The sequence below is a fragment of the Chenopodium quinoa genome, unplaced genomic scaffold (genome assembly GCF_001683475.1).
Source record: "Chenopodium quinoa cultivar QQ74 unplaced genomic scaffold, ASM168347v1, whole genome shotgun sequence".
NCBI classification, from domain to species: Eukaryota; Viridiplantae; Streptophyta; class Magnoliopsida; order Caryophyllales; family Amaranthaceae; genus Chenopodium; species Chenopodium quinoa.
The window spans coordinates 5,059,244-5,083,179 of NW_018744026.1; the positions used below are offsets into that span (position 1 = coordinate 5,059,244).

The 23,936-nt window shown below is 41.5% G+C and overlaps 1 protein-coding gene across 1 annotated transcript; it reads right to left on the reverse strand.

Annotated features, from left to right (window-relative positions):
- Positions 1–8,999: 8,999 nt before the first annotated feature.
- On the reverse strand, positions 9,000–14,563 carry LOC110690271. Its single transcript, XM_021867096.1, has 5 exons — positions 14,476–14,563; positions 13,865–14,013; positions 10,444–12,994; positions 9,372–9,939; positions 9,000–9,156 (listed from the first exon to the last, which is right to left on the reverse strand). The coding sequence occupies exons 1-5, from the start codon at positions 14,561–14,563 to the stop codon at positions 9,000–9,002; spliced, it is 3,513 nt and encodes a 1,170-aa protein (XP_021722788.1).
- Between the last annotated feature and the right edge of the window lie 9,373 nt (positions 14,564–23,936).

The following is a 23,936-nucleotide window of genomic DNA, read 5'->3' on the forward strand; positions in this document are numbered from 1 at the left end:
CATGTTACATATAGCTAACGATTTTCCTTTCTTACATGGACACTTACAATATTACCTGACTTTTTTACCTCTCATCCATGCCAATTTTACCTTGTTTTTGAGTGAGAATGGAGGGGAAGTTAATTAGGGAGGAGAGAGAAGGTAATTAGGGGAGTTATTTAAGTGGTAAAAGTAAAAAGTGGGTCCAATAACATCTTAATTAAACGGAAAATGTTAATGGGTAGTGCTACCAAACGTTTTATAACTTGTGGATTTTTCTAAACAAAGATTCACAATTCAATTCAATATGAAACTGAACAAGTAAAGAAGCTTCGAAATAATTGCAATGGGGGTTGGCGAATTGCGAATACTCCGCCGCCGTCGAAACCACCATTTCCGGCGCCGACTACGTTGTGTTCCGCCTCCACTGACGTCGCCGCAACTGATTACTTCTCCCTTGACGTCGATGATGCTTCGGATGAAGTAATTGATCCAACTCCTCCACCTAAGGTGGTTGCTGTGGAGGAGAGAGAAAATGATGCTGATGATGTTGATTGTCGTTTCAAGAGCCTTATGCTTCATATTCATAAAGATAATTTTGGATAATATTTTGATTAGTTTAATTCGTGTAATTTGTATAAAAGACTTTAGTTTTATTATATGATTGGAAAATATATGTATGTTATTTGTTTTGGTGTTGTGGGTGCCTTATTAGTATTGTTTTAACCATTTCTCTTCTTCTCTTCCATGAATAACATGGGATATATTCGTAGATGTGGTCTGTACTGTGAGTCTGTGATGAGAATACTACTCTGTATATGAGCTTTTACTGACCCTAGAAGACTTGTCATGAATTTGACACTGTATTGTCGACTTATTAGCTCTCAGTTGAACTCTCTATTTGGTCATTTATGTGGTGTGAATGTTCAAGCATCTGAGATGACTGAGAACAACTCTTTCTTTATTTCTGGGCGAGTAGATCACTTGCGAAGTAAAATCAAATTAGTTGTATGTGATCGTTGTAATCTGCGCTCTAAAGTTCTTTTTTTCTGGTTGTTGTTGGCCTCTATGAATATTCACAGGAAGGCGTCATCATTTTAGCATACAAGGCTATGTTGTTTATGAAGTAAGGCACCATAACTATAGTGAATTTGCAAGAACTGTTTGTTTTTCTAACATCTTTTTGTTTTCTTTTGCGTGCTATAAAGAACTCTGAAGATGTCATCCTTTGTCAATGTAATGTTGAGCCAGGTGTGGTATTGGGATTTACTACCTTAGGTTGTATTTAGTTGCAACCGAACCAAATGGCACACAAGTATAGAAAGAGGAGAGAGGAAGTGAGAAGGGTATGAGATTTGCTAATTAAGAGGGTGATTGGCTGGCAAAGTGGTATAAATTTGGAACTAGGAATGAAACTAGGTGGCATGGGGTTGGAGCTTGATGTCTATTAACATGTTTTTGGTGTAGTTCATTAATGCATATAATTTTCATCCCCCAAAACAAAACTCTTGCTATGGGTTTCAACCATTCCAAACCTATATCTCATATTGATGATCCGCAATTCATTTACCTGCTTAATTCCCCTATCGATGATAAAGAATATAAGCATGAGGGGTTAGGTATATAAGGGTGCATTTGGTTCGACATATGATGTCAAATATGGGGTTGGTTTCAAATTCTTGGGTTTAAAATGAATGATACCTAGAAATCCATTCTTGATTCCATTTATTTGATCATGTTTATATATGACTCAAAACCTCAAGAAATGAATTCTCATTTTAGCTACCCATTATCCTCTCCAGATTCATGTATGCCTACTGGTTCCAACTTTATCCTTCCTTCCCATCGTATCTTGTAAAACAATCAGACATCTGTGACTCCATCAATGCCTAACTCTCCATCCTCTTCATCTTGTTGCCTATGTGTTATGTATTGCCCTCTCCTTTGACTAGATGCCTTGATAGTAGGATAAGGTGCAAAATATTTACTTTTAATGGCTGTTTTTCACCATCTAATTTCTAGATCTAAACTTTGGTGATAATTAATGGTCATTTGCTTTGGGGATGGTGGAGGTTATGTTGGCCAGTTTTCATGGAGTTAAAGTGTATGAGATGTAGAGGGCTAGTGATGTTGTGAAATTGTTGATGGTTGGTTGCTGAGAAAAATTGTAATTAGCATTTCATCGAAGCAAAATAACTAAATTTGATATGATTGCAACTAATGTGGCATTATCAAAAAGTGAAAATGTTTAATGAAACAAAATTGGAGAGAGTATTATTGTTGGGAGGCAGTACTCAACAGTCAATAGATTGGTGAAGGTTATAGAATATGTGGTTGCATGTGTATTTATTATATTCTCTAAGAAATTTTGAATTTGTAGTAATCCTTGCCTACTTCAATGATATTTCCTTTTATATTACTTCTGAACCATCTGTGTTAGGTTAACTATTGTGGGCAGAATATAGAGCTCAAGGTTTTAGTAGATCATAGTTCCCAAATTCCCAAGTAAGATGCTCAGTTTTGTCTTGTCTATACATTTTTCGAAAAACCCCTATGTTGTTTTGCTTCCAAAAAAAAAGGGTAAAGAAGACAGGCTGGATTAAGTGTGTACTTGTATAAAAATCTTTAGGGTGATGATGACTGAAAAGGAAATTTACCGATTTTGGAAATCAACCTTGTTCCATGTCATACTCCAAGAAATCATTCGTCTACATGAAAGAGATCTCTACCTACAATGAGAAAGATATAGGGGCCTCTGCCAGTTTTGCCACAATAAGGCTATGTAGGTAAATTACTATGGTGGTGAATTTTATTAGTAGATGATGATTGCTGATGGCTGATGAAGGCAAATCTACGCTGCAACCTTTTGTTCATTCTCTATTTTCCTTGCTAAATAGGCGGGAAGGGTCCGTGAACTTGATATTGAGCCTATAGCCCATATGAGGGTCAAGAAAATATTGTTGAAATTGGTGTAATGACATTGTACCTTCTTCTAGGTCACTTGGATTATGTGTAGTTCATTTAATGTGATTAAAACTTTGGACGTGTTTGCTGCAATTGCTATTGCCGGTTGGTTGTCCGCTGCTTTCTTTGACCTAGTCCTAGATTTGATAAGTTGAGTTGACTTGTTGCAGGACTAGACCTAAGAAGAAACTAAGGCATGAACCTCTTGTAATTAAGAATATTTGGGCCATATCTTTATCAACGGGAATGACAGTTAAGGATTATGAGTTGCTTTCGAGTATACTAATAATCTGGAGTTTTCTATTGCAGTTTATTCATAATGAGAGTAATGCTCAGCGGAAGGTTCCAGTCGTCCAGTCAGCAACTAAGCCACCTTAGCATTTTCTATTATAACAGATTCCTTAGTTAAAACTCATATGTTATTAATTAATTAGTTTTTGGATATAATTATATCTTCATAATTACTTATTGGATTATTTGAGTGTTTAAGCTTATATGTTATTGATTAATTAGTTATTGGATATCATTATTTGTTGTTCATTAATTATTGCCTAGTTTAGGATTTCTTTGGATTGATTACTACTGTGTTATGGGTTTCTTAGCCCTCTTTTAAGGGTTGTAGATTTCCATGCTTTATGGCTGGCAAAATGTATGTGCATTTACCATGGTTTGTGTGTGTCCTTTCACTGTACTTAAAGTGTTTTTTTTTTTTTTATAGTGCTTTGGCTGGGTAGCTTTCTTTTTTTTTTCTCCTTAGGTATTGGGTTTTTGTTTATACAACTTTTCCTGGGTTTCTCCAGCGGTTATTGTTAGATTAGTGCCTTTTGATTTATTTGTGGTGGAGGTTGTACTGTAGTTGTTGCCTTATTTAGGTTCCAGGATTATATATATGTGGAAACCCTAAACTATATTTTCTTTCTTTGGGATCTTTTTTATTGTCTTCCATTTAGAATGGTGAGTTCATGAATTATTTCCGTTGTTTTCTCTCCTGAGATGTTTGAATTCTTTAACAAAATTGCTTGGACATAAAAACGCATGCAGCCTGATTTTGCTTGGACATAAAAATGCATGCAACTTGATCTTGCTTAGACGTAAATACGCATGAAATTAACTTGATTTTGCTTGAACAAAAAAAATGCATGCAGCCTGATTTTGTAATGGACATAAATGCTTTGACAGATTATTGTTCTTTTGATTGTTTAACAATTTGAATTTGATACATGGTGTAATTGAATATGGTTACTTTACATGGGCTTTGTTGATATTTTTTATTTGTTTTTAGATTAGCTTATTGCTGCTTCTTCCTTGGTGTTTGGCAATGTGGCTGGTCTCAAAATGCTTGACTCCCTTTAGGTTTTGTAGGTTAAACTTTGTTTTTTTAAAAAGACCTTTTCTCATGGCCTATGTGCGTTGAATTTGTGTTCAATTTGCTCAACAGAAATCAGTTCTTGCTTTCTTCCTACTGTTCTGGATTTCTGTTCCCTTTCAAAAAAAAAAAGTTTAGTGGATCTCTGTTGTTGGCTTGTTACTTTGTTTTAATCCTTTTAAAATGTTGTCATTGTTTAGACTGATTAGGATCATGTCTTCTTGTAATGGCGTTAGGCAATCCATTTGTTGAGATTACAATTGGCCCATAGCAGATGCTGGGGATTCTGTGCTCTTATCTGTGAATATATATTGTTTGGGGTGTTATTTTATGAGTTAAGTTGTTTGCTGTTGCTTTGGAGAATTGTGATTGCGTATGGCTGTAACAGATTCTGGTTATGAAAACATTTATATGTAGGTGGGGTGGCTGAGACAGTGGACGGATGGTGTGCCTCAGTCGTATGCAACCAAAAATATCACAACTAAGCTAACTGCAAATAAACGTAGTTAGGGGAGTCGAGTTCGAATCCACAGGGAAAAAGGGACTAATAACTGCAAACCTAAGTGGAATTACTTTAGGAACGTAGTAATCTAAGTAAAAAGGGGGTTTTGACAAGCAATGGTGACAATTAAACTAAATCAGAACAATGAACGTAAATAGTATGCAATCAATGAGAATAACGGTCTTGGTTATGCGAAATCCACAATTGAACATACAAATTGATCATAGAAGCCTCTTCAATCAAACACTATTGAACACCTTGTTGTAGAATTCTAAATTCTAAATTCTCATAAGCTAGTTAGAAATAGCAAAGCGCTCCTTTCTAACCCTTTCTAATGTATAATTTAAGACAAGCGCTCTAAATCATCCACAAGAAGAACATAAACGGAGAAATCAACAAGGATTGAATAAATTAACACAAGCGGTCTAATTTCTTCAATAATATTATTCCCTCTTTAAGTTATCAATCAAAAGCATGCATTCATAACCCAAAGTTGCTACTTTGGAAAGATTAATTAGATGCAAGCGAATCTAACAATTCTAACCTAGAAATTGATTAAAGCAAATCATGAAATAATTCAAAGGAATAATAAACATTCAATAGATAATAAAGAGAAGAGAAATCTCACAATTCGTAGCCAAAAGCTTCAATCTTTAACCAAGAATCCGGAAGATTAAGCTTCCATGGATTCTAATTCAAAAACAAAGATTTCTGAAATTTGCCAAGAACCCTAGAAAACTTTTACTTCTCTCTAACTTAATTCTCACCCTTTAATTTCTTCTTTTAACTCTTCATAAAAATAGACTATATATATGTTTCCATACTTAAAATAACATAAAACAATAATAAAAATAATAAATAAATACAAAACACGAGCCAAGACAAAGCAAACTACTGAAAAATAACCAAAACAGGCCCCGAAATCTGGAAGACCCGCTGCCAGCTGCTCGGGACCCGCTGGCAGCGGCTAAAGCAGCAAAACACTTCGTCCTCTCTGGCTGACCCGCTGCCAGCGGCTCTGGCCAGCTGCCAGCGGCCCTGGCAGCGGTTCTGCTGTCTTCTTTGCTCTTTCTTCTAGCTTTGCTTCACCTTTACTCAAGCTTTCTCCCTTGCTCTTCCAAGCTCCATCACGCTTCTCAAATCACGAGCTAAGGTCCATACTCTATAATCCTCCTCATTAGTTCCCGAACTCACTCACTAACACCTATAAATCCCGGCTTTTGCACACAAGTGAGATCACCGCCCGAAACTCACAAAAGCTATTAAAAACTCATGCACAACATCAAAACACACCCTAAAAACTCTTCTCTCAACCCTTGATAAGACGGCTTATCAAATTCCCCCATACTTGAACCTTTACTCGCCCTCGAGTAAACTTAGAGAATAGAACACATCTCCCCATTAAGGTTCAAAACAGAAGATGGCGGAACCGAACAAGCTCTACGCATTCAAACTCAAGAAGTCATCCTAGCAACCACCAACTAACCGCCTTCTCACTTCACAAACTCCCTTTTTCATTTTTTTTTTTACATTCAACTCATCCCCCAAAACCAACCTAGAACAACAAGCACATAGCCAAGAGCATAGATATTCTCAACTATCCTACCACACGAAACTTTTGATAAAATTGGGCAAACAAGACTCAACTAAACCAAAAGTCCAAAAAAAAAAACACTTCCACACTCAAAAGTCAAGAAAAATAACTCTAGCTTTCTAAGCATGATCAACACTTCTCCCGAACTTCAACTATCTCCCGAAAACATCAAGATGAGACCTACCCGACACCTCCATATTTCTCCTCCCCTTATGACACCGACTCCGGCAAATAGATGCGCAAATTCACGAATCTTTCTCTCTCTTCTCTCATTTTGCCTAGGAGCCCTTTCGGGTTTTCATCCTAGCCTCTCATCTTTTTCCAAATCTCACTTTCTCACCCACTCATTAGCCACTTTTTTGCTTAGGTCGCCCTTTCGGGTTTTCAACCTAACCGGGCCCCCATTTTTGCCTAAGCCGCCTTTTCAGGTTTTCGGCTTAGCGGGTTTCTTTTTCTTTTTCTTTCTTTTTTTTTCAATTTTTTTCTTTTTTCTTTTTCTTTTTGCATTTTTTTTTTCATTGAACCACAATTAAGATAGTTATACAAAACATGAAATCAAGATAACTATACAAAATTTCAAAAATATGCAATGAAAAGCTTCCCCCCCCCCTACTTAAATGAGGCATTGTCCTCGATGCAAGAACAACTACAATGAAAACAAAAGTAAGGGAAAAGGAAGAAAATCGTTACCATCTCAATGAGAGGGACCTCCAGAGCCAGAAGAGCCGGCAGCACCCCGAGAAGCACGCCTCTCGGAACGACGCAAAGCACGGGATGCCAGGTGATCCATGAACGCCTCAGTTGGGGGCTCATACTGTGGATATTGAGCGGTATAAAACCGACTCATGCTTCTCTGATATGCAAGCATCTCTTGCATCCCATCGCACACCTCCTCTAGTCTATTATCTACATCAGCCCTCCAGTGAGGCCAATCATCGTGCTGCACTCCAGCAGCATCCTCACCCCCTTCCTCATCAACAAACTCTCCGCCCATATGAACATCGGGATTCTCCTCTCCAATGTTCTCAATTATTACTTCGGCATCTCCCAAATAGGGGGCAACATCCGGGTCGGGCGCAAGGAAAAAGTCTGCGGCAGCAGGGCCAAAAGGTAATGCTCGTCCCTCGGGACGAGGAAGTCTCAAATAGTTCAAACCCTGTGGTCCGTATCGCCAGAAATAACTACCGGCGACGAGGGAACGCGATAATAGACCGATCTTGACCAGAGTCATGATGTTATACGTTAAGTATGCCGAATCTACTGGCACAAGATCCTCAGGGGGTGGAACATTCAAATAACAAGCAAGCAAAGAGACCATGCCACCCATGCTAATGTGGCCACTGGAGTTTGACCGCACCTTTACACAACTGTCAACAAAAATCTCGACCCAATTGGGAGTACCGACACCCTCCGGGGTCATCGCCCACAAATAAGACAATGTAATTTTGGGAACCTTAGTGGCTTCCCCCTGACATAGAATAGTGGACGAAATAAACCTATGCACGAGTCTAAGGCATGGGTGAGTGATCTTGAAGCTATGATCACCATGAGGGTCAACTTCACAACCAGTTATAGCCCTCCAAAATGTTCGGGACGAGTACGTGCTATGATCACCCCAATGGTTCACCAATGGGGGTGCATCCCAACCAAATGCCATTCGCATATCATCATAAGACACAACATAATTCCTATTATTCAAATTAAAGGATATTTGATCACGTCCTTTAGTAAGAGTTGAAAGGAATTCATAGGTATACCTGACATAGGTGGGGGCGCATTTGGTCATGAAATTCTCCAGACCCACTTTCCTTAGCAAGAGCCGCACTACTTCCTCCATGTCTAGCTCTTGCAAAGCTTCTAAGTTAAAAAACTTGGTGCATTGCACCGTTCGTCGTGGTTGTTGAAGCTTAGTCCATATCCCCTTCTCCTTGGAATTCAACCGCATACCCATGAATCCATCCCCTCGAGGCAATGGAGGTGCCTCACCTTGACTAGAAGAAGCACCTTGCTTCTTGCCCCTTGGGGGTCTTGATGGAGATGATGCCTTAGACCTCTTGTTATCCCTACCCATGACTCTAATTGTATGCTTGTACCTTTACCTTCACTTTCAATTACGAGAAATTCAACTTGCACAACTTCACAACCAACTCAATGTCACACTTGAAATCAAGAGAAAATGGAAAATCTAGGTTGTAATTGTGATGGGAATTGAGGAGTGGATGAAAGGCAAGGACTTGGGAAAGGGAGATTGGTAGGGGATCGGTGCAATTGGAGTAAGGGGATGAAAGAATAGAGAGAAGGAGGAGAAAAGGAGTAAGGGTTTGTGGGAATTGGGGTTTATGAAAGGAGTAATGAAGGTAGGAGTTGGAAAGGGGGAAATAAGGGGGAAAATATCGGGGAGGCTGGTGGAGCCGCTGGTAGCGGCTTGAGGCCCGCTGGCAGCGGCTCTGGCAGGTTTTTGGGGTTTTCTGGGCTGGAAGACCCGCTGCCAGCGGGTACGGGGCAGCTGACAGCGGCTGATACTGATTCTTTTTTTTTTTTTTTTTTTTGAGGGGGGGTGCCGCTGGCAGCGGCTCTGCAGCAGCTACCAGCGGCTAGGACAGAGCCTGGGGTTTTTGGGCTGCCTGAAGACCCGCTGGTAGCGGCTGCAGAGCAGCTGCCAGCGGCTTCAGCAGGGAATGTCCCCTTTGGCTCTGTTTTAGCTTGTTTTTGCTGTGTTTCGGGCATAAAAGATGCTCCCGAGGCCTCCACCTACATAGAAACAACAAAAACACTCTTCACATCACAAGAAAAATTAAAAAAAAAATAAATAAATAAACTACGAAAAGAAATGGGGAAGAGTTTTCGATCGGGTTGCCTCCCGATTAGCGCCTTTGTTTTACGTCGTTGGCTCGACGCGGCTCATCCCACTTCGCTACTCCATTGATGGCTCGTAGAGATCGATGCTCTCCACGTTCTCGGTTTTGAAACCCTCGAAGTAGGGTTTGAGCCTTTGTCCATTGACTTTGAAAACCTTATCGGTCTCGAGGCTTTGAATTTCAACTGCTCCATGCGGATATACGTTCACCACTTGAAAAGGGCCCTCCCAACGGGACCGAAGTTTTCCCGGAAATAATCTAAGTCGGGATTGATAAAGGAGTACTTTGTCACCGACTTTGAACTCCTTCCGCGTGATCATTCGATCATGCCATAGCTTGGTCTTTGCTTTATAAGTATCGGCATTCTCATAGGACTCAAGCCGGATCTCCTCTAGTTCTTGGAGTTGCAATTTCCGATGTTCACCCGCTTCATCCAATTGCATGTTAAATGACTTAACCGCCCAATATGCTTTATGCTCAAGCTCAACCGGAAGATGGCACGGTTTTCCGAAGACAAGGCGGTAAGGGGACATCCCGATAGGTGTTTTGTATGCGGTGCGGTACGCCCATAGAGCATCCTCCAACCTCAAACTCCAATCCTTCCTATCCGGATTCACCGTTTTCTGCAGAATTGACTTCACCTCTCTATTGGACACCTCGGCTTGCCCATTGGTTTATGGGTGATAAGCCGTGGAGATTTTGTGGTGAACGGAGTACTTCCTCAACATAGAACCCACTGTACGGTTGCAAAAGTGCGTTACTCGGTCACTTATCAACGCCCTCGGGATTCCAAACCTAGAAAATATGTAAGATTTGATAAAACCTGAAACCACTTTAGAATCGTCAGTCCTAGTGGGTATTGCTTCCACCCACTTCGACCCATAATCACAAGCAAGAAGTATATAAGTAAAACCGTGAGAAATAGGGAATGGTCCCATGAAATCTATACCCCAAACATCAAATATTTCACAATATAGTAAAGAGGATTGGGGCATTTCACTTTTTTGGGAAATGTTACCTACTCTCTGGCAATTATCACAAGATTTACAAAATCCATAGGAATCTCGAAACAAACTTGGCCAGTAAAAACCACAGTCGAGAACCTTCCTTGCTGTGCGTTTGGCTCCAAAGTGTCCGCCACAAGCATGAGAATGACAGAAGGTGAGAATAGGGATCACCTCATTTTCGGGAATGCATCTGCGAATGATTTGATCGGAGCAGAACTTCCACAAGTATGGATCATCCCATGCATAGTACTTCGCATCATTTCGAAGCTTGTCCTTTTGAGATTTTGTGAAACCTGGAGGAAACTGTTGAGAAACCAGAAAATTCACAATGTTAGCAAACCAAGGCCGCAAATCCTTAAGAGCAAATAAAGATTCATCCGGAAATTCTCCTAGGATTTGGTATGGAAATGATGGTTGATCAACAATATGGGACAAACGACTCAAATGATCAGCAACTAGATTTTCCGCGCCTATCTTGTCCTTGATTTCCAACTCAAACTCACATAAGAGCAGAATCCATCTTATTAGTCTTGGTTTGGCTTCTTTCTTCATCATCAAGTGGCGAAGAGCTGCATGATCAGTGAAAACAATTACTTTAGTACCAAGCAAATAAGATCGAAACTTTTCTAGAGCAAATACTACAGCTAACAACTCTTTTTCTGTGGTAGTGTAGTTTCGTTGGGCTGAATTGAGGGTCATTGAGGCATAATAGATCACATGAGATGCCCTCCCTACTTTCTGGCCTAACACAGCTCCAACTGCATAATCACTCGCATCACACATTATCTCAAATGGTAGAGACCAATCTGGGGCTTGAATGATAGGGGCAGAAATGAGCTTAGCCTTCAATTCGTCGAAAGCCTTCTTGCAATCATCATCAAAGTGGAATTTCACATCTTTCTGCAGCAATTTGCACATAGCATTCGCAAGCTTTGAGAATCCCTCAATGAACCTACGATAGAAACCTGCATGGCCAAGAAAAGAACGCACTTCACGCACATTAGTAGGATAAGGAAGAGACTGAATAGTATCAATCTTAGCCTTATCAACCTCAATACCTCTAGAAGAGACTACATGACCTAACACAATGCCCTGTTGGACCATAAAATGACATTTCTCAGAATTTAGGACGAGGTTAGAGTCAATACATCTTTTAAGGACCATAGATAAGTGATGCAAGCATTTATCAAAAGAATCACCATAAACAGTGAAATCATCCATAAATACTTCCATGAAATGCTCAACGAACTCAGAAAAGATGCTCATCATGCATCGCTGAAAGGTTGCAGGTGCATTACATAGTCCAAAAGGCATACGTCGATACGTAAATGTGCCAAAAGGACATGTAAAAGTTGTCTTCTCTTGATCTTCAGGTGCAATGGGCACTTGAAAGTACCCAGAATACCCATCAAGGAAACAGTAATAAGATTTCCCTGCAAGTCTTTCGATCATTTGGTCAATAAAAGGTAAAGGGAAATGGTCTTTCCTAGTTACTGCATTCAACCTACGATAATCAATGCAAACTCGCCAACCATTTTGAACTCTAGTAGGAACCATTTCACCCTGTTGATTTTCTACCACAGTCACACCACTTTTCTTAGGAACCACCTGCGTAGGACTGACCCATTTACTATCAGATATAGGAAATATCATTCCTACTTGCAATAATTTTATGATCTCCTTCTTTACCACTTCCATCATGGGAGGATTCAGGCGACGCTGAGGTTGCCTCACAGGTTTGGCATCATGTTCTAGCAGAATACGATGCATGCAAGTGGATGGACTTATTCCCTTAATGTCTGCAATGGTCCATCCAATAGCTAACTTGTGCTCTTTCAGCACTGTCACCAACTTGTCCTCTTGCTCCTTGGTCAATTTGCTTGAAATTATAACAGGTAAAGTATCGTTCTGACCAAGGAACACATATTTCAAATGATCAGGAAGTGGTTTTAGCTCCACCTGGGGTGCCTGCAAAACAGAAGGTAAGAGTTTATCAGTAGGTACTGTCAATGGGGTAGGTGTCGAACCTGGTGGTCTAAGTGGGAGCTTGGAATGGCTATTCAACTCTGCTACCATCATCTGCACACTATTAGGCAAAGGGATATCCAAACAATCAGCAGATAAATCATTAGAAATGGAAGTGAGGAGCGCATCCTCGCCCTCAACATCGAAGACATCCTGCACTATAGGATCAATGATATCAATGGAACACAAAGAATGAGTGTCAACAGGATATTTCATGGAATTATAGATGTTATACACAATTTCTTGCCCATCAAACTCCATAGTTAAAGAACCAGTAAAAACATCAATTTTAGTCCTAGCAGTTTTCAAGAAGGGTCTTCCTAACAAGATGGGAACTGCTTGTCTATCATGTTCCATATCAAGCACATAAAAATCAGCAGGAAAAATTAGTTCATCAACTTTCACAAGCACATCTTCCACCACTCCCTTAGGGTAAACATTTGACCTATCAGCTAATTGAATCACTACCCCGGTTTCATGTAAAGGTCCAAGTTCCAAAGATTTGAACAGGGAATATGGAATAACATTAATTGATGCACCCAAATCCAACATAGCTCTATGAAAAGTGGTGTCCCCTATTGTAACTGGAACAGTAAACATACCAGGATCACTGCATTTTTCAGGAAGTTTCTTTTGGAAAACTGCAGAAACATGAGCACTCACTTTCACTTTTTCCTTCCCTCCTAACCTGTGCTTCCTCTTTATAGTACACAGTTCTTTCAAAAATTTAGCAAATCGAGGAACACTTTTTATTAAATTCAAAAGGGGAATGTTTACCTCACACTTGCTGAATGTTTCATAGATGTCTTTGTCTTTCTCATACCTCTTTGTTTCTTTCAAAGCTTCAGGAAAAGGTGGTGTGGGTTCATAAGATGGAAAAGTGGGAGGATTTGCTACAGCTTCATGTTCCACTTCCTTCTCTTCAGCTCCAATCAACTCTTCAGCCCTCTTGGTTGCAATTTCAGTCTCTTTCAGCTCCTTGCCACTCCTCAATGTAATAGCGTTGGCTTGTTGCTTAGGATTCAACTCCGTTTGAGATGGAAGTTTTCCTGAATCTTTAGCTTCAAGTCTGCTCACTGCACTTGAAATTTGGCTCACTTGACTTTCCAAATTCTGAATACTGGATTTGGTTTCTTGCTGGAATTGCACCATGTTTTGCTGCATAGTAGAAACATTAGAAGTTAGTGATCTAATCATTTCTTCAGTTGACATATTACTCGAATTTGAGCTTTGGCCTTGAGGTTTGGCTAATGGTGCCCTATATTGCTGATATTGCTGCTGGCCTTGAGCATTTTGTTGTTGTTGTTGGTTCCCCTGGGAATTCCCATATCTCAAATTTGGATGATCCCTCCATCCTGGATTGTATGTATTTGAATATGGATCATATCTTCTCTGAGGACCTTGCCCTTGGAAACCCATTGCATTGGCCTGCTCATTCTGCTCCTCTTGTAATTGAGGACATGCATCAGTGGGATGTCCCATGGAGGTGCATAAACCACAAGCATTCAGTTGCTGTGGATTCCTTGAGTTCACCATGAACTCACGCATCATAGAAGTCAAATCAGCTACTTGACTCTCTAACTCAGTTGTATTCGAATTTGCTAAATTCACCCGGCGCGTGGGAGTTCTCTGACTGAATTGCCTAGAATTTTCTGCTAGCTCTGCAATCAACCTAGTTGCATCTCCTGGAGTCTTATTCACTAGCCCTCCACCACTTGCTGCATTCACCATCCCCAAGTCATCATCAGTTAGACCTCCATAGAAGTATAGGATGAGGTCTTGATCGGAATACCCATGGTAAGGACAACTAGCACACAATCTCTTAAATCTCTCCCAATACTCATACAAGGATTCATCTTCCTTCTGATCCACATTGCTGATAGCTTTCTTAAGGCTTGCAGAAATAGTGGCTGGGTAGTACTTCTCAAGGAAACACTTCTTTAAATCTGCCCAAGTTGTTATGCTACCTGGGGGAAGATAGTAAAACCAATCCTTTGCTGCATCTTTGAGAGAAAAAGGAAATGCTCTCAACTGAATTTGTTCATCAGTCATCCCAATCGGTTTCATGCTAGTGCAAACCACATGAAATTCTGCCAGATGTTTATTCGGATCTTCGCCTTTCATGCCATGGAATGCCGGCAATAGATGAATTAGACCGGATTTGATCTCAACATTAGTACCTTCCTCCAACTGCTGGTATGCAATGCACAACGGTTGTTGGTTCAAGTTGGGAGCTGTGAGTTCCCTTAGAGTTCGATTGTCAGCCATCTCCTCTTCTTCTTGAATATTGAAGGAGTACGTTGATTCACTGGGGGTTGTTCTTGCCTCTTTTCGCAACCTGGAAATATTCCTTTCAATTTCTGGATCAAACTGCAAAGCTTCTTTGTTAGCAGAACGGGTACTTATCATACCCTAGCGAACAAACAAAGAAAGATAGCTAAGAACAGTCCTAAAATAAATTCTACTAAGATAAACAATTAAAAAGTAACGCCTTAAGTCCCCGGCAACGGCGCCAAAATTTGGTGTGCCTCAGTCGTATGCAACCAAAAATATCACAACTAAGCTAACTGCAAATAAACGTAGTTAGGGGAGTCGAGTTCGAATCCACAGGGAAAAAGGGACTAATAACTGCAAACCTAAGTGGAATTACTTTAGGAACGTAGTAATCTAAGTAAAAAGGGGGTTTTGACAAGCAATGGTGAAAATTAAACTAAATCAGAACAATGAACGTAAATAGTATGCAATCAATGAGAATAACGGTCTTGGTTATGCGAAATCCACAATTGAACATACAAATTGATCATAGAAGCCTCTTCAATCAAACACTATTGAACACCTTGTTGTAGAATTCTAAATTCTAAATTCTCATAAGCTAGTTAGAAATAGCAAAGCGCTCCTTTCTAACCCTTTCTAATGTATAATTTAAGACAAGCGCTCTAAATCATCCACAAGAAGAACATAAACGGAGAAATCAACAAGGATTGAATAAATTAACACAAGCGGTCTAATTTCTTCAATAATATTATTCCCTCTTTAAGTTATCAATCAAAAGCATGCATTCATAACCCAAAGTTGCTACTTTGGAAAGATTAATTAGATGCAAGCGAATCTAACAATTCTAACCTAGAAATTGATTAAAGCAAATCATGAAATAATTCAAAGGAATAATAAACATTCAATAGATAATAAAGAGAAGAGAAATCTCACAATTCGTAGCCAAAAGCTTCAATCTTTAACCAAGAATCCGGAAGATTAAGCTTCCATGGATTCTAATTCAAAAACAAAGATTTCTGAAATTTGCCAAGAACCCTAGAAAACTTTTACTTCTCTCTAACTTAATTCTCACCCCTTAATTTCTTCTTTTAACTCTTCATAAAAATAGACTATATATATGTTTCCATACTTAAAATAACATAAAACAATAATAAAAATAATAAATAAATACAAAACACGAGCCAAGACAAAGCAAACTACTGAAAAATAACCAAAACAGGCCCCGAAATCTGGAAGACCCGCTGCCAGCTGCTCGGGACCCGCTGGCAGCGGCTAAAGCAGCAAAACACTTCGTCCTCTCTGGCTGACCCGCTGCCAGCGGCTCTGGCCAGCTGCCAGCGGCCCTGGCAGCGGTTCTGCTGTCTTCTTTGCTCTTTCTTCTAGCTTTGCTTCACCTTTACTCAAGCTTTCTCCCTTGCTCTTCCAAGCTCCATCACGCTTCTCAAATCACGAGCTAAGGTCCATACTCTATAATCCTCCTCATTAGTTCCCGAACTCACTCACTAACACCTATAAATCCCGGCTTTTGCACACAAGTGAGATCACCGCCCGAAACTCACAAAAGCTATTAAAAACTCATGCACAACATCAAAACACACCCTAAAAACTCTTCTCTCAACCCTTGATAAGACGGCTTATCAACGGATCACGGGAACGAGTAAAAATGTATTCAAGGTGTGTGGCTGACTTCACATCTAACTGAGTCAAAATGTATGATCTCTATGGAAAGCTTATCAGGCATGAATGTGCAGAGCTTCTTCTTGAGAAGAAGGGTGTAATAAGCCCCAGCCTGCGCTGCAGTTTAAGGAGGAAATTAGCAGATGTCAGCCCTCATGTTTCAGAGTATTATGTTGGTGTGCTACTACATATGGTGGCTCAGAAAACAAAGGCTTTTCTTACTCCAATTGAGACAGTTTGGGTTGAGGTTCATTGTTTTCTGGGTTGGGTTACAGTCGAATGTGATGATAGAGAGTGTGGGTTAGAAGTATCGTCAGTGAGCCTTGCTCTGAGGCTCGAGCCGTTGTAACGCCTTTGCTAACTAATAATGTAAACACAAGTACTTAATCAATAAAGATATGACTTTTAGGGAAGAAGGTTGTTGATTCATTAATTCAAAAATGGAAGCTTCAACAAAATGGTGACTTGAGGCCACTAGTCTTACGGTAGTACCTTTAGGGCACCAATCTCCTATCCTAGAACTTACGAATTCACAACCTACTCAACACACTCCCCCCTCCCCTTTGTTATATACACATAACAAGCCAAAAGCAAAAGAGATAAAATTGTAATATGGCTGCTGTCAATGATTGGTGCACAGATTTGGTGGCCTTCCTTGCTGCTGTCCTTTCTTGCCCCTACGCTCATAAGTAATCCATCCATTGTGCTTGCTCTTGCTCTTCTCAGCAATCGTTACATCTCCCCCCCCCCTTCAAGAGTCACCTTGTGCTCAAGGTGAAATGATGGAAATCTCTCTTGAATAGTGCTTGCTTCCTCTCAAGTTGCTTCAGTTAAGGGCAGCCCTTGCCACTTAATTAGTACTTCTCGAGCCTTTGGGTTACTTGCAGCAGCCCTGATATCCAGTACACTCTCTAGCTCTGCTCTTAACTCTAGCTCCTCTGTCAGTTGTTGAGGAATCGTAGGACTCACCAAGTGTTCACCTATAGCACGTTTGAGCTGAGACACGTGAAATACGGGGTGTACTCTGCAAGTTGGTGGCAGTTCCAGCTTGTATATATGCCACCTTCCCAACACGTTGAACCACCTTGAAGGGACCATAAAAGCGAGGTGCTAACTTCTCATTGGGTCTCCTTGCCAGAGATTTCTTCCTATACGGTTGTAACTTCAAATAGACCAATTCATCAACCTGAAATTCTTCCTCCCTCCTTCTCTTATCCGCATAAAACTTCATCTTATTTTGAGCTCGAATCAGATTCATGTGCAATTCCTCTATTACCCAATCTCTCTCTTGAAGCCATTCTTCCAGCCTATCAACTGGGGTCTGCCCACGGCCTATGTTGATCAGCTTGGGTGGTTCCCTTCCGTAAACCACTTGAAAGGGTGTGAACCCCGTAGAAGAGTGGTAGGAAGTATTGTAGGCATATTCCACCCAATGTAGCCATTTTCCCCATGATTTGGGCTTACCATTCACGAAACAACGCAAATAGGTTTCAAGAACTTTGTTAACGATCTCAGTTTGACCGTCGGTTTGGGGATGATAGGAAGTTTTGCGCTTGAGGTCCGTCCCTTGCAGCCTAAACAGTTCATAAAAATGTGATCCCTATCCGAGACAATTGAGGTGGGCATCCCATGTAGCCGTACAATCTCCTTACTGAACACCTCAGCTACTTTCAAGGCACTATAAAGATGCTTCAGTCCAATAAAATGCACGTACTTAGACATCCTGTCCACTACCACCAACACCGAATCAATCCCCTTCGAAAGTGGAAGCCCCTCCACAAAGTCCATGGAAATGTCTTCCCATATGGCCTCGAGAATAGGTAAGGGTTGCAACAAACCCGAAGGTTGTAATTGTGAGTGTTTGGACTGTTGACACACCACACATTGCCTTACATACGCGCCAATTTCTTTCCGCATTCCCACCCAATACCATTCCGAGGCTATTCTCAAATATGTTTTAGTTTCCCGTTGATGTCCTCCAGCCGGGCTATCGTGGTATTCAACCAAGAGTTTGGGAATTAGGTACGACCCTTTAGGAATCACCACCCTTCCTTTGAATAGCAACCTCTTCCCCTCCAAAGTGAAGCCTACATGAGCTGTAGCATCTGCTGCCAGGGCTGCTATGATACGACTTAAGTCTTGGTCAGCCTTGACTTCCTTCTCTAAGTCATTGACAGGGTATAGTCGTATCCCCTAATCAAAAATAATTCCTAAGTCCTCTAACTAAGCAGATAGGGAAGTAGGGTCGATCTCCATAGGGAAACAAGTCTTTTTACTCCTAATTAATTATTATAATCTAAATTATCTAAGTAACCAATATTTATATTCGAATAAGAAACTAAACTACTAAGATTGAGAATAGGGAGAAAACAATATATAAAAGGATCTAGGGCATAGGTTCTCCAATAAATAATACTCCAGGGTAAAACATAGTAATCAATCATTGACATTGCATAAATAACACGATTAACAGGCTCTCGCAATTTATTAATCAACATAGATCTAACGGGCTCTCGCAATTTATTAGATCTAAGTTCTTATTGAAAATAGCCTTTAATATCAAATTAACATCTGCTCGATTCATCAATTCAATATTGCTATACTTTTACAAGCCGCAATTGTAAAGCGTTAAAACAATTCAATAAGAAATTATCATGCAATACCAATAATCAATAATAGTCAATCATCAATGCATCAATTAACCATATCGTAAAGGACTTTTGCTACGTATTACAATCACAGAATTAATCTACCGGTATTAAATATCATCTCTCGAATCTCGACTTAACCATTTATAAATTAACCTGCCTATTGAACTTAGACCTAAACATCAATTCTCATCTGTCGAATCTCGAATCAATATTGTTAAACTCATGCATAAAAGATCTGCGCAAATCTAGTCACAGAGCATTAAATCAATCAATAGGAAATTAATCTAGCATTGACAATCAACAACAATAAATTACCCCTTCATATTATTTATGGATCTCCATAACCCTAGAAAGAAAACTACTCACACATAGTAAAAACTAAAGTAATCAAAGCAATAAAACAAGTCATGATGGAAGGAGTAAAATAAATAACTAAGATTAAGAGAAGAGAAATCGTTACCAAACTAATCTGTATTAATGGAAATAATCAAGAACAAGGTTTGAGAGAAAAGTTAAGAGAGAGAAAAAAAATCCTAAGTAGAGAGAGAAAGTCTAAGAAAGAAGATAATCCAAATTCCGTACAAAACTCGTATATAAACGTTTTCTAAAACAAAAATTAAAACTAAACTAATCAGGCTATATAAAAACACGCGCCCGATCGGGCCCGCCTTTTTCTTCGCGTTTCTTCCCATCAGCGTTGCCCGATCGTGCTAGAGGCTTGCATGATCGGGCGCGCTATAAGCTACGCACAGCACCAGCAGCGCCGCGCCCGATTGTGCTAGAGGTTGCCCGATCGGGCCCTTGCTTCACTTTGAGGCTCGGACTTCGATTGGGCTTGATTTCTCGGCCCAATCCGGATTTCCTCTTCGGGTCTTGAATACTTGGTCCAAATGCCTTGGGATCCCAATTACCGAGCCCTTAATCACCGTCTCTCACCGATCCTGGGCTTCAAAAGTGGTCGTGTCCTTCTAGCTTCCGTAGTTGATCCATAAAGCCCGGGAAAATGCTCCAAGAGTGCAATTTCCTACAAAACTCAACAAAGACTACGAAAACACTAGAAAACACAAATTAGTAATGAAAGTGACTCAAAAGAGCCAAAAACACTACTAATTATGACCAAGGGACGGGGCTAAATTACTATATAAAATGGATACATCAGTCATCCCAATTGATTCCCACCATTGAAATTAAATTTGCTAACCCCTTCTCAGCTCCTCCTTTTCTAGAAAAGTCATCGGCTACCCGACTACTAGCCCCGGGTTTAAATTGGATCTCGAAATCAAACCCCAACAATTTCCGGACCCATTTTTGATATTCCCCACTTACCTCCCTTTGCTTCATAATGTACTTCTAACTTTGTTGGTCCGTCCTCACAACAAAGTGTCGCCCAAGGAGGTAGTGGCGCCATTTAACTACCGCCAATCAAATTGCCATTAACTCCTTTTCATAAATGGCTTTAGCTTGCAATTTAGGCCCTAATAACTTGTTGTAAAACGCCACTGGACGGCCCTCCTGCATTAGTACCGCGCCCAGCCCATTTCTCAAAGGCTGATGTAGCGTCTCTTGTCCACCCAAAATTATCCTTGCGTAATTTCTCAGTTAAAGGTATTGCAATTTGAGCATACCCCTTGATGAATTTTCGGTTATACCCGGTCAATCCAAGGAACCCACGTAGTTCCTTCAAATTTTGGGGAATAGGCCAATCCACCATGGCCTTTACTTTCTCAAGGTCGACCGCCACTCCATCTTTGGACACTACATGTCCCAAGTAGGCTACCTTAGCTTGGCCGAAATCACATTTCTTGAAATTATCCACCAAGCTATGCTCCCTTAATTTTGACAACACCAATTTCATGTGCTCTAAGTGACTATCCTTATCCGAGCTATAGATTAGGATGTCATCAAAAAACACTAGCACAAATTTTCGCAAATAGGGACGAAACACTTGGAAGGTGGCCGACGCGTTTGTAAGCCCGAAGGGCATCACTAGAAACTCGTAGTGCCCTTTGTGGGTTCTAAAAGCGGTCTTATGCATGTCTTCTTCCTTCACTAAGATTTGGTGATAACCCGATTTGAGGTCCAATTTCGAAAACACCACAGCCCCGTGGAGCTCATCAAGTAGTTCCTCTATGATAGAAATGGGGTATTTGTCGGGAATTATTTTCCGGTTCAAGGCCCGATAGTCTTCACAGAACCGTCACGAACCGTCCTTCTTTTTAACCAACAAAACCGGACTAGAGAAAGGGCTGACAGAAGGTTTAATTATCCCGACCGCTAGCATTTCCCTTATCAACCTTTCAATTTCATCTTTCTGAAATTGGGGGTATCGATAGGGCCTAATGCTCACGGGATCACTCCCCTCCTTTAGCTTTATAGCATGCTCATGACCACGCTTCGGTGGCAGCCCACTAGGGGGAACAAACAACCCTTTGTACTACTCTCAAACTTCGGCCAACCACCCTGGCGCCACTGTTTCTTCAGCTACTGTCCCCTGCCCCATCTCTTCAACACTGTTAACTTCCACCCAATATCCTCCCCGTTCATGTCTTAAATTTCTGATCATGGCCTTGAGGGTGACTAGAGCTCGAGTCAAGGCAGGATTCCCTTCCAAGGTCACCTTCTCTTCTCCCACCATAAAAGTCATGAGATGGGTTTTCCAATTGTGTACAACCGGCCCAAGCTTCTCTAACCATTCAATTCCCAATATCAAATCTGCATTTCCCAACTTTAATGGTTTAAAATTTTCGACCACCACAAATCCGCCATTAACGACCACCCTTACTCTCCTGCATCATCCCTTTCCCAACAATAACATCCCCATTACCCAAAAAAACCTCAAATTCCTGCGTACCTTACATGGGTATTCCCACCTCCGCCACCAGGTCGTCGGAGATAAAGTTGTGGGTTGCTCCTGGGTCTACGAGTATCACCATTGTCCTTGGCCCCACTCTCCCTTCGAGTTTCATCATTTTCAGGTAAGATTACCCACTACGGAGCACAAAGTGACCTTGGGTGTTAGCGCTTCTTCGCTGGTGTCGTCATCGACGGCCCCTGAAGGTTCCCCACTGTCGTCATCCGTGCCCCCCAAGATGAGAACACTCATTTCGCGGTTCCTATACCGATGCCCGACGCTCCAACGCTCATCACAGCGAAAACAAAGGCCTCTTGCCTTTCGATCTTGGTGTTCGGCGTTGGTCAACCGCTGTGGCTCGCCGGACTTGATTGAAGTGGTGTTGGTAGGCTTTACGAAATTAACTGAAGCCCGAGATTCAGAAGGAGCTCTATGCAACCTTTGCTCGATGTTGCTTGTTGTGCTGGAGTATCAAAGGTTTAGATAAGCCCAGGTCCACTTGGCCCAACTGAGCCCTTAGGCCCAGATCCACTACTGCTCACCATGGATCTACCTGATCCAAAATACCCGGTTCCCTTTTTATACCCACCAACCCGGTTTCTTTCTTCGACCCGACCCGCTATTTCCATTGCTTGTTCCAAATTAAAAGGGTTCATCAAACGTACATCGGCTTTAATGTCTTCCTTTAGGCCGTTAATAAAGTACCCCAACATTATCGTCTCCGGAATATCCTCTAACGGAGCCGACAACTCGATAAACTTCTTGCGATATTCCGCCACCATCGTCTCCTGAGTCGCCGCCAACCACTGCTCGTGAAGGCTGCCGGCGTGGGTTAGTCTGAACTGAAGCAAAATCCGGCTCTTCATGCTCTCCCAGTTAGGTATAACTTGCCTCCGATTTTCCCATTGAAACCATCTCAAAGCTTCGCCTTCCATGGAGGAGATGGCGGCTTGTAGTTTCTGTTCCTCCGTGAGTTGATAGTGCTGAAAATACTTCTCTGCTTTGAGTATCTACCCGTCGGGGTCCGTTCCCTCGAAGAGCGGCATGTCTAACTTCCTCGGCTTCCAACGGTGGTCGCCGCCGTTGTTAAAGTCATTCAAGTTTCGTATTCCAAAGTTCATCCCTTGCCCTTGTTCTTGATTTCTCTATTTCACCAAATTTCGCAGCTCTTCGAAAAACTGGGACTTGGTGGTGGTGTTTACAGTCATTTGGGCCTCCTATTGTCGCCGGAACAACTCAAATCGGTGGTCAAGCCGATGTACGACCTCCTCCATCGATTTCTTTAAGGTCTCTTCCTGCGTCTTCAACGCCGTTTCCAACGTTCCTAGCTGAGTTTGAACTCCGGCCATTTGTTCCTCTAAGGTATCACACCTCTGAGTTGCAGAAATAACCATTTTTTTTTAATATTAAGCTGTGGTGTGGTGTTTTCCGGTGACGGCTAATTTGAAATTGGCTGAATTGGAGGAGCTTTTTGCTGGCTGCTCTGCCTTAACGAGGGAGATGGTGTGGTTGTTGGGGTTGAGTGAGGGAGATGGCGGTGTGGTTGTCGGGGTTGAGTGAGGGAGATGGTGTGGTTGTCTGGGTTGAGTAAGGGAGTGAGAGGGAAATGCGAGGTAGCAGGGGTTGAGTGAGGGAGATGCGAGGGATCAGGGGTTGAGTGAGGGAGATGCGAGGCAGCAGGGGTTGAATGAGGGAGATGCAGTTTTCGGGGTTGAGTGAAGGAGATACGGCATTGCTGGTTGCGAGGGAGATGTGGCACTGCTAGTTGCAAGGGAGATACGGCAGGTAGGTGCGCTGGGGTTTCTGGATGGCGAAGGGTGCTGCTATGGTATGGGCTGGGGGTTTCTGCAGGGGATGTTAGAGGTTTTAGGGGGGATAGGAGGGTGACAGCAAGGGGTGAGGGTCGGGTTTTACGTTGGCTAGGGTGGTCGGGGTTTTAGGGTGGTTGGTGTTAGGGCGGGGTATTGTGGGTCGGGGTTGGCTGGGGTGGTCGGGTTTTAGGTTGGCTGGGGTGGTCAGGGTTTCAGGGCGGTTAGGTTTTAGGTTAGCTGGGGTGGTCGGGTTTTTGGTGGGTTGTTGGGGTGGTGGAATTGGTGGATTGGTGGGTTGATGGAGAGAGGAGAGAGAAAGAGGAGGAGTGAGAAGGGGAATTAAGAGAATTAAAAAAAAACTTTTTAACTTGTTTAAT

Bases quoted from the DNA above. Each gene is read 5' to 3' on its own strand.
- LOC110690271 (XM_021867096.1), bottom strand. From the start codon at position 14,563: ATGGCTGACAATCGAACTCTAAGGGAACTCACAGCTCCCAACTTGAAC. The intron at 12,995-13,864 runs GTAGCTGATTTG...TGTACTATAAAG, and splicing joins CAACTGAGTTAGAGAGTCAA to AGGAAGCACAGGTTAGGAGG. The intron at 9,157-9,371 runs CAAAACCGAGAA...GTTTCTATGTAG, and splicing joins AAACCCTACTTCGAGGGTTT to GTGGAGGCCTCGGGAGCATC.